General features: G+C 41.9%; 1 protein-coding gene across 1 annotated transcript in view; it reads right to left on the bottom strand.

Moving 5' to 3' along the window:
* The window catches only part of LOC126237376 (dynein axonemal heavy chain 7), a 1033797-nt gene that overhangs the window by 431168 nt on the left and 589049 nt on the right, over nucleotides 1-13580 (bottom strand). Inside the window, exon 38 of the mRNA XM_049947460.1 lies at nucleotides 10302-10460. Coding sequence (XP_049803417.1) covers nucleotides 10302-10460 — 159 coding nt within the window. The remainder of the gene's footprint in view (nucleotides 1-10301; nucleotides 10461-13580) is intronic.

The raw sequence follows: 13580 nt of genomic DNA, 5'->3' as shown, positions 1-13580 counted from the left end.
AGCAAAAATTATGGGAGTACAGAAAAACATGAATTAGAATTAGGAATATCTGATCACTCAGCACTTTTTATGTCATTGCCATACATAGACAAAACATATAGGCCCACAGTAAAATTGGTCAGAAATTTCAGCCAGCCAAATATAAACACATTTATCTAGAAATTAAAGGAAACCCACTGGACCCTCAGCAACTAGTGTTCAGTAAAAAATAATTACAACACTTTCATATCTGAATTCAAGAACATTTTCAACAAATGCTTTCCCCTCGTCTCAACAAGTGATAAATGCAATAAAAGTAACACACGGATTACGGAAGGTATCAGAATCTCTAGTATTAGAAAGAGGGAAATGCATAAGGAAGCAAAAACCAACCATGATGCTGAATTTATTAGGTATAAAATCAAATACAAAAAAAAAAAAAAATATTTGATCGGGTAGTTAAACAAGCAATACAAATGGCAAACATTAAATATATAGCTAATGCCTCAAATAAATCAAAAGCAGTATGGCAGATTGTCAAGAAAGAAACAGGTACTGAAGAAACAAAACATTTTAATTACAAACTAGAAATTGGTAGGAGAACTGTTACTAACACTCAGCACATCTGTGAAGAATTTAATAAGTACTTCACAACCACAAACACAATTCATAACTTCTTGCTTCCACAAATAAGACCTGATGCAGTACTGCAGGAATCAAGAGAGTTTAAATTTACTGGAGTATCATGTCAGGAAGGAGCTAACATCATACAGTCCCTAAAAAAATCTTAAATCTATGGGCTGGGATGAAATTCCAACAAATATCATAAAGGCAGGAAGTGACAGCATTGAACCTCAACTATGTAAAACAATAAACCAATCATTTGATGAGGGCTGCTTTCCAGACAGACTGAAATATGCTGAAGTCTGTCCAATCTACAAAAAGGGAAAACAAGATGATTTAGTAAATTTCCATCCAGTGTCTACACTCCCAGTTTTCTATAAAATAGTTGAACAAATAGAATTTAATCAATAACAAAAGTACGATAAAGAAGGTAATATTATTCTCAATAACCAATATGGGTTTATGAAGGGACGAAACACTTTACAAGTTGTAAATGAACTAATCTCTAAAGTAAGTAAATGCCTCAAAAACAAACAAAGTGTATCTGGTATTTTTTGTGACCTATCAAAGGCATTTGGCACAGTAAACCATAAGCTACTGCTCCAAAAATTGGGTACCTATGGCTTCCATGGAAAATCTATAAGATGGTTTTCATCTTATCTCAAAAACAGATACCAAAGGGTGGTGATACATCCAAAGGAAGAGAAAACTTGCTCTAGCTGGAAAGAAATACAAGCAGGACTGCCCCAGGGCTCAATATTAGGACCACTTCTGTTCCTATATTACATAAATGACATGCCTAGCAAAGTAAATACAGATACAATACTTTACGCAGATGACTCAACTGCTGTAGTCTGCTGCAGAAACACTGAAGAATTAGTATGGACCACGAAACAAACTCTACAAGAACTTGAACAATGAATAAAAATTAATACTATGAAATTAAATCTTGAAAAAACCCAAATCATACACTTCAGGACCAAACAAACTACTGAATGTATATCGCAGATAGAATATTCAGGTAAAGAACTGGCCACAGCTGATTCTGTAAAATTTCTTGGGATAACTTTAAATAAAAACTTGCAATGGACTGACCATGTGGACAGTTTACTCAAGAGATTAAATAGTTGAGTTTATGCACTGAGGGTACTAAACAAAGTAACAGATTTAATGGTGAAGAAAATTGTATATCACATGTATTTCATAACAGTTATAAGATATAGAATAATTTTTTGGGGACTGAAAAGACAAACCTCCTTTGAATCTTTTATTAAAAAAAAAAAAAATTATCGGAAGCCTGGACTTCATGACAATCCCTTCCATCTCCATATATGAAATATTTCTCTTTGAACAGAAAAACTCACATCTGTTTGAAGGAAATACATTCACACATGCCTATGAAACTAGACATAAATTGAAATACATGCTACCTTGTCACAGACTCACATTATATGAAAATACTCCATATTACATGGCTCTGAAGATCAGAAATAAGATAAGGTCAATATTTGGGGAATCCACATTCGGACCATTAGCATATACCTAAAAAGCAAATGTTATTATAGTCTAGAAGAATTTCTAAATGAATAAAATGCAAATGTTATAGAGGGAGTAAGGATACAAGTACAATTGGTATAGGCTACTTTCAAAGCCATATAGATACAAAGTATACACGTTCACTGTATATTCATGTATATATAGAATTATAGTTTGAATGGCGGTTTGTATGCCGTTCAGTACATCCATACTTCATATAGGTGTGTGAAGTCTATGGTAATGATTCGATGAGTTACAAAAAGATTTAAAATATAATGATGTATTTTTATTATAATAAGCAATGTATGTATTACATATTTCCTGTAGTATATAAAATACTGTAACAACTTAGGTTAAAGACCGACGGGTCACCAATGTTCTCAATTGAATGATTGTATAAAACCATGTTATGTGACAATAACGTATCTTATCTTAACTTGAAATTTTTCTACTTGATAAAAAATATTTAGGTTTTTGTTGTAGTATTTATAACTTCTGCTGCAGACAATATTTAAAACTTTTGTATCTGAAAATTACCAGGGACAAAATGCAAATTTATTCCTCCTCTTTATACATGCTTTCAAAATAGGACCAAATCAGGTAAAAATACAGCTTTTATGACCTGATTTAAAAGGCAATGTACCTTCCTTTTACTTATTTTCGTGAGTGAATGATGAGTGCTGAATCAAGAAAAAGAGCTAGTTCATTCCAGTGAGTGACCAGTTCTGATCCAATCTCTGAATAGAACAATTTTGCCCACCTCTATCCAAACCACCTAAAAAATTTTGCACTTTGTTCAGTGGTGAGAGAAGCCCTCACTTCGAATTTGACTACAGTGCTGCATTATAAACTTCTTAATGTCTAAACCATGTTGACTGCCACATACATTGTGATGGATGTCGTTGTGATGCTCTGCAGTGGCCATCAGCAGGCACACAGCTTTGTGGCAGTCAACATGTTAAGAAGAGAGAAAAGGAAGCTATTGCTCTATTCACATGAATCTGTATAGCTTTGTTCCACTATGCAGTTTCAAGAACTCCATCAATTTTTTGAAGTCATATTTCTCAATTTTCTTGGACTATCTAATGTGAGTGGATGAGTTTATGGTGCACATCCCCCATGAACTATGGACCTTGCCGTTGGTGGGGAGGCTTGCGTGCCTCAGCGATACAGATGGCCGTACCGTAGGTGCAACCACAACGGAGGGGTATCTGTTGAGAGGCCAGACAAACGTATGGTTCCTGAAGAGGGGCAGCAGCCTTTTCAGTAGTTGCAGGGGCAACTGTTTGGATGATTGACTGATCTGGCCTTGTAACACTAACCAAAATGGCGTTGCTGTGCTGGTACTGTGAACGGCTGAAAGCAAGGGGAAACTACAGCCGTAATTTTTCCCGAGGGCATGCAGCTTTACTGTATGGTTAAATGATGATGGCGTCCTCTTGGGTAAAATGTTCCGGAGGTAAAATAGTCCCCCATTTGGATCTCCGGGCGGGGACTACTCAAGAGAACGTTGTTATCAGGAGAAAGAAAACTGGCGTTCTACGGATCAGAGCGTGGAATGTCAGATCCCTTAATCGAGCAGGTAGGTTAGAAAATTTAAAAAGGGAAATGGATAGGTTGAAGATAGGTATAGTGGGCATTAGTGAAGTTCGGTGGCAGGAGGAACAAGACTTTTGGTCAGGTGAATACAGGGTTATAAATACAAAATCAAATAGAGGTAATGCAGGAGTAGGTTTAATAATGAATAAAAAAATAGGCGTGCGGGTAAGCTACTACAAACAGCATAGTGAACACATTATTGTGGCCAAGATAGACACAAAGCCCACGCCTACTACAGTAGTACAAGTTTATATGCCAACTAGCTCTGCACATGATGAAGAAATTGATGAAATGTATGACGAGATAAAAAAAATTATTCAGATAGTGAAGGGAGACGAAAATTTAATAGTCATGGGTGACTGGAATTTGAGTGTAGGAAAAGGGAGAGAAGGAAACATAGTAGGTGAATATGGATTGGGGCTAAGAAATGAAAGAGGAAGCCGTCTGGTAGAATTTTGCACACAGCATAACTTAATCAAAGCTGACACTTGGTTCAAGAATCATAAAAGAAGGTTGTATACATGGAAGAATCCCAGAGATACTAAAAAGGAACAGATAGATTATATAATGGTAAGACAGAGATTTAGGAACCAGGTTTTAAATTGTAAGACATTTCCAGGGCCAGATGTGGACTCTGACCACAATCTATTGGTTATGAACTGCAGACTAAAATTGAAGAAACTGCAAAAAGGTGGGAATTTAAGGAGATGGGACCTGGATAAGCTGACTAAAGCAGAGGTTGTACAGAGTTTCAGGGAAAGCATAAGGGATCAATTGACAGCAGTGGGGGAAAGAAGTACAGTAGAAGAAGAATGGGTAGCTCTGAGGGATGAAGTAGTGAAGGCAGCAGAGGATCAAGTAGGTAAAAAGACTAGGGCTAGTAGAAATCCTTGGGTAACAGAAGAAATATTGAATTTAATTGATGAAAGGAGAAAATATAAAAATGCAGTAAATGAAGCAGGCAAAAAGGAATACAACGTCTCAAAAATGAGTTCGACAGGAAGTGCATAATGGCTAAGTAGGGATGGCTAGAGGACAAATGTAAGGATGTATTCAGTATTCAGTATTCAGTTTATTCACCATTGACCACTTACAGCAGAATAGGTCTGAACATTAAATATACAATTAACAATAACTTTACAGTAAAGTTTTTACAATTTAATTCTTTTTCTTTTAGGAATTTTCTTATATACTAATGTCAATGCTTATTTCAAAATATTCTGTTATCTTATAAAATGGGTGTTTGAGAAGCCAGTCATAAACCTTACGTTTGAAAATATTATTGGCCAGTGACCGAGCAGATGCTGGAAGTTTATTGAAGAGTTTTAAACTCATTATTTTGTGTGAGTTTGCAGGCTTTGTGAGTCTGTGTCTTGGTATGTCAAAGTCCAGTTTGCCTCTCGTGTTGTGGGGATGTATGTTCTCTCTGGTCTCGAACTCATTTAAGTTGCTTTTGACATAAAGCAGTGCTGTGTAGATGTATAGATTCACCACAGTTAATATCATGTGCTTGATAAAGAGGGGACGGCAGTGTTCCTTGGGCTTAGCTTTGCTTATTATTCTGATTACTTTTTTTTGAATTTTCAGTATTTCACTGACAAAGCAAGAATGTCCCCATAACAATATGCCATAGGAAATGTGTGACTGAAAGAGGCCAAAATATACCACCTTTAGATACTCATTAGCGACTACATCTGTCAGTCTCCAGATGAGATAACACACTCTTGCTATTCTCTTGCAGATATGGCTAATGTGTTCCTCCCAGTTTAATTTTGAGTCAATGTGGAATCCTAACAATTTTATTGATTTGCTTTCAACAGCTGTAGTTAAACCCAGAATTAGTTCTTGTGTTTTATCAGGATTACACAGGAGTTCATTAGAAGAAAACCAATCCATTAGTAGTTCTAGTTTTTCCTGTGTTGCCTGATGCAGTTCTGTTGTGTCATGGTGTGTATTGAGCAACGTTGTATCATCAGCATATCACACAACTGAATTTGCTCCTACGTGGTAAGGTAAGTCATTAATTGCAACGATAAACAGCTTATCTCACTAGGGGTAAGATAGATACTGCCTACAGGAAAATTAAGGAGACCTTTGGTGAAAAGAGAACCACTTGTAAGAATATCAAGAGGCTCAGATGGAAACCCAGTTCTAAGCAAAGAAGGGAAAGCAGAAAGGTGGAAGGAGTATATAGAGAGTTTATACAAGGGCGATGTACTTGAGGACAATATTATAGAAATGGAAGAGAATGTAGATGAAGATGAAATGGGAGATGCGATACTGCGTGAAGAGTTTGACAGAGCACTGAAAGACCTAAGCCGAAACAAGGCCCCAGGAGTAGACAACATTCCATTAGAATTACTGACGGCCTTGGGAGAGCCAGTCCTGACAAAACTCTACCATCTGGTGAGGAAGATGTATGAGACAGGCGAAGTAACCTCAGACTTCAAGAAGAATATAATAATTCCAATCCCAAAGAAAGCAGGTGTTGACAGATGTGAAAATTACCGAACTATCAGTTTAATAATCCACAGCTGCAAAATACTAACGCGAATTCTGTACAGACGAATAGAAAAACTGGTAGAAGCGGACCTCGGGGAAGATCAGTTTGGATTCCGTAGAAATATTGGAACACATGAGGCAATACTGACCTTACGACTTATCTTAGAAGAAAGATTAAGGAAAGGCAAACCTACGTTTCTAGCATTTGTAGACTTAGAGAAAGCTTTTGACAATGTTGACTGGAATACTCTCTTCCAAATTCTAAAGGTGGCAGGGGTAAAATACAGGGAGCGAAAGGCTATTTACAATTTGTACAGAAACCAGACGGCAGTTATAAGAGTCGAGGGACATGAAAGGGAAGCAGTGGTTGGGAAGGGAGTGAGACAGGGTTGTAGCCTCTCCCCGATGTTATTCAATCTGTATATTGAGCAAGCAGTAAAGGAAACAAAAGAAAAATTCGGAGTAGGTATTAAAATCCATGGAGAAGAAATAAAAACTTGGAGCTTCGCCATGACATTGTAATTTTGTCAGAGACAGCAAAGGACATGGAAGAGCAGTTGAACAGAATGGACATTGTCTTGAAAGGAGGATATAAGATGAACATCAACAAAATCAAAACGAGGATAATGGAATGTAGTCAAATTAAGTCGGGTGATGCTGAGGGAATTAGATTAGGAAATGAGACACTTAAACTGGTAAAGGAGTTTTGCTACTTGGGGAGCAAAATAACTGATGATGGTCGAATTAGTGAAGATATGAAATGTAGACTGGCAATGTCAAGGAAAGCGTTTCTGAAGAAGAGAAATTTGTTAACATCGAGTATAGATTTAAGTGTCAGGAAGTCGTTTCTGAAAGTATTTGTATGGAGTGTAGCCATATATGGAAGTGAAACATGGACGATAAATAGTTTGGACAGGAAGAGAATAGAAGCTTTCGAAATGTGGTGCTATATAAGAATGCTGAAGATTAGATGGGTAGATCACATAACTAATGAGGAGGTATTGAATAGAATTGGGGAGAAGAGGAGTTTGTGGCACAACTTGACGAGAAGAAGGGACCGGTTGGTAGGACACGTTCTGAGGCATCAAGGGATCACAAATTTAGCATTGGAGGGCAGCGTGGAGAGTAAAAGTCGTAGAGGGAGACCAAGAGATGAATACACTAAGCAGATTCAGAAGGATGTAGGTTGCAGTAAGTACTGGGAGATGAAGAAATTTGCACAGGATAGGGTAGCATGGAGTGCTGCATCAAACCTGTCTCAGGACTGAAGACCACAACAACAACAACATCTCAGAGGGAGACTGAGAATTGTTTATAATAAGACTAAAATAATATCTTCTCAAATGAAATGAACAAACAGAAATAAAAATTTTGCAAACTAACAAAAGATAATAAAAACTTGTTGACAAGCTTCTGTGTTTAGAGCAGTTGAAGCTTGGATAGATAACAAAAAACTAAACAGAAAAGTGAAAACACTCTGAAGAAATTTTGGCAAACTGAACTGAATTCTCTTTAAAGTAATCTTCTGGTGTGTCTGAAATGGATTGAGCGCAATTCGTGTATACTGCCAATTCTGATCTGGTTGTAAGACACTGACTTCATAAAACCTGTTCTGTAACAAAATTTTAGTCAGTGGACAAAGGAGAGTTACAGATGACTGGAAGGGACAGGAAAACACATAAATGGGTCAAAGAACAAAGTGAAGAGGAAGCCACATTTATGACTGTAATGAAAATGAAATGGAGATGGGCATGGCACGTAGCCAAGTGAACATAGAAATGATCAAGGAAACAAACTAAGTGAAGGTTGATAGGTGACACTGGAAAACTGCTCTAGAGCACTTGCCCGTGAAAGGCAAAGGTCCCGAGTTAGAATCTCGGTCGGGCACACAGTTTTAATCTGCCAGGAAGTTTCATATCAGCGCACACTCTGCTGCAGAGTGAAAATCTCATTCTGGAAACATCCCCTAGGCTGTGGCTAAGCCATGTCTCCGCAATATCCTTTCTTTCAGGAGTGCTAGTTCTGCAAGGTTCGCAGGAGACCTTCTGTAAAGTTTGGAAGGTAGGAGACGAGGTACTGGCAGAAGTAAAGCTGTGAGTACCGGGCTTGAGTCATGCTTCGGTAGCTCAGCTGGTAGAGCACTTGCCCGCGAAAGGCAGAGGTCCCGAGTTTGAGTCTCGGTCGGGCACACAGTTTTAATCTGCCAGGAAGTTTCATATCAGTGCACACTCCGCTGCAGAGTGAAAATCTCATTCTCATAATGCATTTATTCAACAGTGGCTATCAAATGGCTAATGGTCCCCAATATGATAATGCAGAATTAAACAGACCATTCTTTAGATTAGGAGTTGGGAAAAAATAATAAATACACTCCTGGAAATTGAAATAAGAACACCGTGAATTCATTGTCCCAGGAAGGGGAAACTTTATTGACACATTCCTGGGGTCAGATACATCACATGATCACACCGACAGAACCACAGGCACATAGACACAGGCAACAGAGCATGCACAATGTCGGCACTAGTACAGTGTATATCCACCTTTCGCAGCAATGCAGGCTGCTATTCTCCCATGGAGACGATCGTAGAGATGCTGGATGTAGTCCTGTGGAATGGCTTGCCATGCCATTTCCACCTGGCGCCTCAGTTGGACCAGCGTTCGTGCTGGACGTGCAGACCGCGTGAGACGACGCTTCATCCAGTCCCAAAAATGCTCAGTGGGGGACAGATCCGGAGATCTTGCTGGCCAGGGTAGTTGACTTACACCTTCTAGAGCACGTTGGGTGGCACGGGATACATGCAGACGTGCATTGTCCTGTTGGAACAGCAAGTTCCCTTGCCGGTCTAGGAATGGTAGAACGATGGGTTCGATGACGGTTTGGATGTACCGTGCACTATTCAGTGTCCCCTCGACGATCACCAGTGGTGTACGGCCAGTGTAGGAGATCGCTCCCCACACCATGATGCCGGGTGTTGGCCCTGTGTGCCTCGGTCGTATGCAGTCCTGATTGTGGCGCTCACCTGCACGGCGCCAAACACGCATACGACCATCATTGGCACCAAGGCACGACACGTCTCCATTCGTCCCTCCATTCACGCCTGTCGCGACACCACTGGAGGCGGCCTGCATGATGTTGGGGCGTGAGCGGAAGACGGCCTAACGGTATGCAGGACCGTAGCCCAGCTTCATGGAGACGGTTGCGAATGGTCCTCGCCGATACCCCAGGAGCAACAGTGTCCCTAATTTGCTGGGAAGTGGCGGTGCGGTCCCCTACGGCACTGCGTAGGATCCTACGGTCTTGGCGTGCATCCATGCGTCGCTGCGGTCCGGTCCAAGGTCGACGGGCACGTGCACCTTCCGGCGACCACTGGCGACAACATCGATGTACTGTGGAGACCTCACGCCCCACGTGTTGAGCAATTCGGCGGTACGTCCACCCGGCCTCCTGCATGCCCACTATACGCCCTCGCTCAAAGTCCGTCAACTGCACATACGGTTCACGTCCACGCTGTCGCGGCATGCTACCAGTGTTAAAGACTGCGATGGAGCTCCGTATGCCACGGCAAACTGGCTGACACTGACGGCGGCGGTGCACAAATGCTGCGCAGCTAGCGCCATTCGACGGCCAACACCGCGGTTCCTGGTGTGTCCGCTGTGCCGTGCATGTGATCATTGCTTGTACAGCCCTCTCGCAGTGTCCGGAGCAAGTATGGTGGGTCTGACACACCGGTGTCAATGTGTTCTTTTTTCCATTTCCAGGAGTGTAAATAAAAATGCACTGATGATCAAGTTTCTGATTGACTTATGTTTAAATGTGCATAGTTTCTGATATCTCTCTAATAAATATTGAGGAAATTACAAACATCATATAGTGACAAATTCAAGAGATATATATTCAAGAAATTCTATGAAATGACATGACTATCTTGATGTCAATTAGACAATCAATCATTACAAAAGCATCACTGTCTTCATATGTTCATAATAAAAGTGTTTCTAGGCTGACCTAAGAAAAATTTGTTATTCAACACTTAAAAATAACATATGAATTGCATTACCTGGAACCAGTCAATGGTGCAGCAGTTAATTATTGCTGGAAACTTTCTAATGCTATTTCTAAATCCATCACCAATTGGGCTCATTGCAAGAACAATGTGCAGCTGGTCTCTTACAATTTGTACAAAAAGGTTGAATAGTGCCACTGGACTGCCATCAGTCTAGAAAGAAAATAATCATAGTACAGTAGAAAAAAGTGAAGAAAATAACATAATATAGCAAAAAAGTGTAAAATACTGAGTTGCTATAAACTGAAAAGTACAGAGAAAAAAGTGTATTGTATATCAGGCAAATACACATGATCTTCAGGTACACTATGAATTCAAAATGGGGCATGACAACCACAAAAATATTACATGATGAAAATGTTTAACAAAATGCAAGGACCTTATTTTAAAGAGTTTAATAATAACAACAGAGATTTCAGTGCTGCCCATTTTTATATAAAGTACTGCCCAAGGCCTCATTATACATAGTTAAAAAGAAGGTGCACTTCAAACAGCATTCGAGGGGCAGGACTCATAGTGAGCTGATCCTGTGCTGCTCGCTGCTGTTCTTTGGGCACACTACACTTGCCATAGTGAAGCAAAATTTGTCATGTGCACTGTGTATTCACAGAGCAGCAGAACTGTCATGTGAGGAAGCGCATGACTTGCGTGTGCACAGCAAATTTGTCGTGGTAGGATCTAGGCGTGGTCCCTTTGTGGTGCAGCTGCTGCTGGTCTACTGGCAGCACGGAGGTAGCGGGGGTCATGCTGTTCTTGTTTGGAGTTGTCTAATCTGCCACCAACGTGTGGCATCGTTCCTGCTCCTCCAAGACTAAGGAAATTCCTAAGCCTGGGCCCGTGGTACTACGCAGATACCCGCATGCATTTTATGCTAGGGCTGGCGCTGATCAGAGAAACCTAATGGTGCCAACAAATGAACATCCAGTGCCCCTTGGCAGTGTCACTCTGACTTTGGAAACCGCTACTGACACATTGGGTAAACTCAAAGCCCCAGTCTGCAGTGGCGCCCAGTCTCTGGGCTCCCACAGCCAGTCCTCCACAAATATTAAAAAGGTAAAGACACGAAAATAGACAGACATGGACATAATGCCAGCGGCAAAGCCTCCGTCCCCCAGCCGGCTCACTTCAGAGTGTACCACACCGAAGATGACATGGAGCTGGTTGAGGAGACTGTAGTTGCCAGCATCCCCACGTCCAATAGCTTTGCCCCAACTGCATCCCCAGAAGTGGATGAAATTGTGGTGAAGAAGAACGAACCCTCCACATCAGGGACCCAGCCTAAACAGAAGAGGGACAAGATCCCTCCCATCATAGCTACCATCCAAAATGGCACTATGAAAGTAACCAAGGAGACTGCACTGATGTTAAAAGGTGACCTGTACACGTCATGCAGGGGCTCACCGGTAAAGTTTCAGGCGTCCACACATCCAGACTACAGAACAATAAAAGATTACTTTTAGAGACCATAACGTCCCCCATCACAAATATCCGATCTAGGAACGAGATACATTCAAGGTAGTGATGAAAGGTCTTCCCTGTGACACAAATCCAGCGGAAATCAAGGTGGGCCTCATCTTCCACAAGTTCAAGGTCATAGAGGTCAGACAAGAAACGCATGCCTCTTACCCGACAAAACCTGGAGAAGGTCGCAAGAAGCGCGCATCCTTCAAGGTCATTCCCCACCTCGACCAGAAAAGCCACGAAGTGTACATGATAAGGCTTATTCTGCATTGCAGTCACAATTGAAAAACATCAGTAACCTGGAGGTCCTGTACAGGGTCACCAGTGCCAGCAGCTCTTCCACAGTGCCAAAAACTGTAACCACCCGCCGAAGTTCGTAAAATGCACCGGCCCCCTCTCAGTAACACGTGTGCCAAGAAACGGAACATGCCAGCAAAATGCGCTCTCTGCGGCAACAGCCATCCAGCAAATTACAGCCGCTGCCCTACAGACTGAAGCTGATGATGAGCTGTCTCCGACGATCATCCCCGCGAATTGCTACTGCAGCCGCGGCAATGACTGCGAGCTCTGCTCCCACAGTACAGCCACAGGCACGAGCTCTGCTGCTGTCAAAAGTTGCAGACCAAAAATGCCAGGGCCAGACTCCTACCCATCACTTCCCCTACCATGCACCCTGATGGCTGTTGCCGCCTGGCCACCGTGTACCCCACCACCACAGCCCTCCCAACCCCAGGGCGTGGAGGCTGCTACCACAGGGCCACAGTCTTCTCCCAGCGCTCAACTGGCAACGTTCCTTGATGAGCTGAGAGAGCTGCGGCAACTGTTTTCAGGATTCAGCATCATGACCCTCTTTAACACATTTAAGATCATCTTGGCAAAGCTTCGAGCTCCGCCTGATGCCCTGACAAAATTCGTGATTATTGCTGAAGGAGCAACAGCATTAATGGCATGCTTTGATGGATCCCCATAGGCCCACAAGAATAAAAATCGCAACATGGAACCCAAATGGCATTAAAACAGCAAAATCCTTTTGGAAGACTATCTAGACTGGCATGCCATTGATATTATGTGTCTGACGGAAACGCACCTGAAGTTCGACAACCGATTCGCTGTCAGAAACTATGCCATCCACCAGTTTGACTGTGTGGACTGCCCAGGTAGCGGGACAATGGTGCTTCCAATCCTTGGAAATTCCACAGACTCAAACTATCGAGGCTGCAGGTGTAGAAATCAAAATTGGCCAAAACCTTTGGCAAGTTTTTTCAGCGTACCATCTCCCCACTTCATGTATCACTGCACAAGACCCTCAGGCACTGCGTAAGGTTGGCAATCATGTATTGGTGGGATGGGACCTAAATTCAAAACAATGCAAGTGGCAGGTCTCTGCAGTGGTTCATCAAGGGGCATGCCACCCTGAGTGTCATCACCCCAGATGAGCCCATGCATATTCCTGGCAATGCGGACAGAAATTTTGACATATTAGATATTTTTGTAGCAAAAAACTTAGATCTTGATGCGGTAGCCACAGTGCACTACGAGCTGGACTCCAACCACAGTCCTGTCGTGCTGGATCTCGCCAGTGTCAAAGATGATGTCGGGAGGATGGCAAACACACAAGTAGTCACAAACTGGTGGGAGAGCACATGGAGGAAAACCCCCCACTCCAGACAGAAGGGGACGTGGATGAAGCCACTGATAAATTCACTGGCATCCTCCATGCCTGTGCTCGAGCAACTAGCGACAGGAAACCACTGATCCTGTTGCCAGGGTCCAGCCCCCTGACATCTGGGACATCATAGTCACCAAACGCAG

This window comes from Schistocerca nitens, chromosome 2, assembly GCF_023898315.1.
Source record: "Schistocerca nitens isolate TAMUIC-IGC-003100 chromosome 2, iqSchNite1.1, whole genome shotgun sequence".
NCBI classification, from domain to species: Eukaryota; Metazoa; Arthropoda; class Insecta; order Orthoptera; family Acrididae; genus Schistocerca; species Schistocerca nitens.
This window is presented reverse-complemented; position numbering and strand designations above follow the sequence as displayed.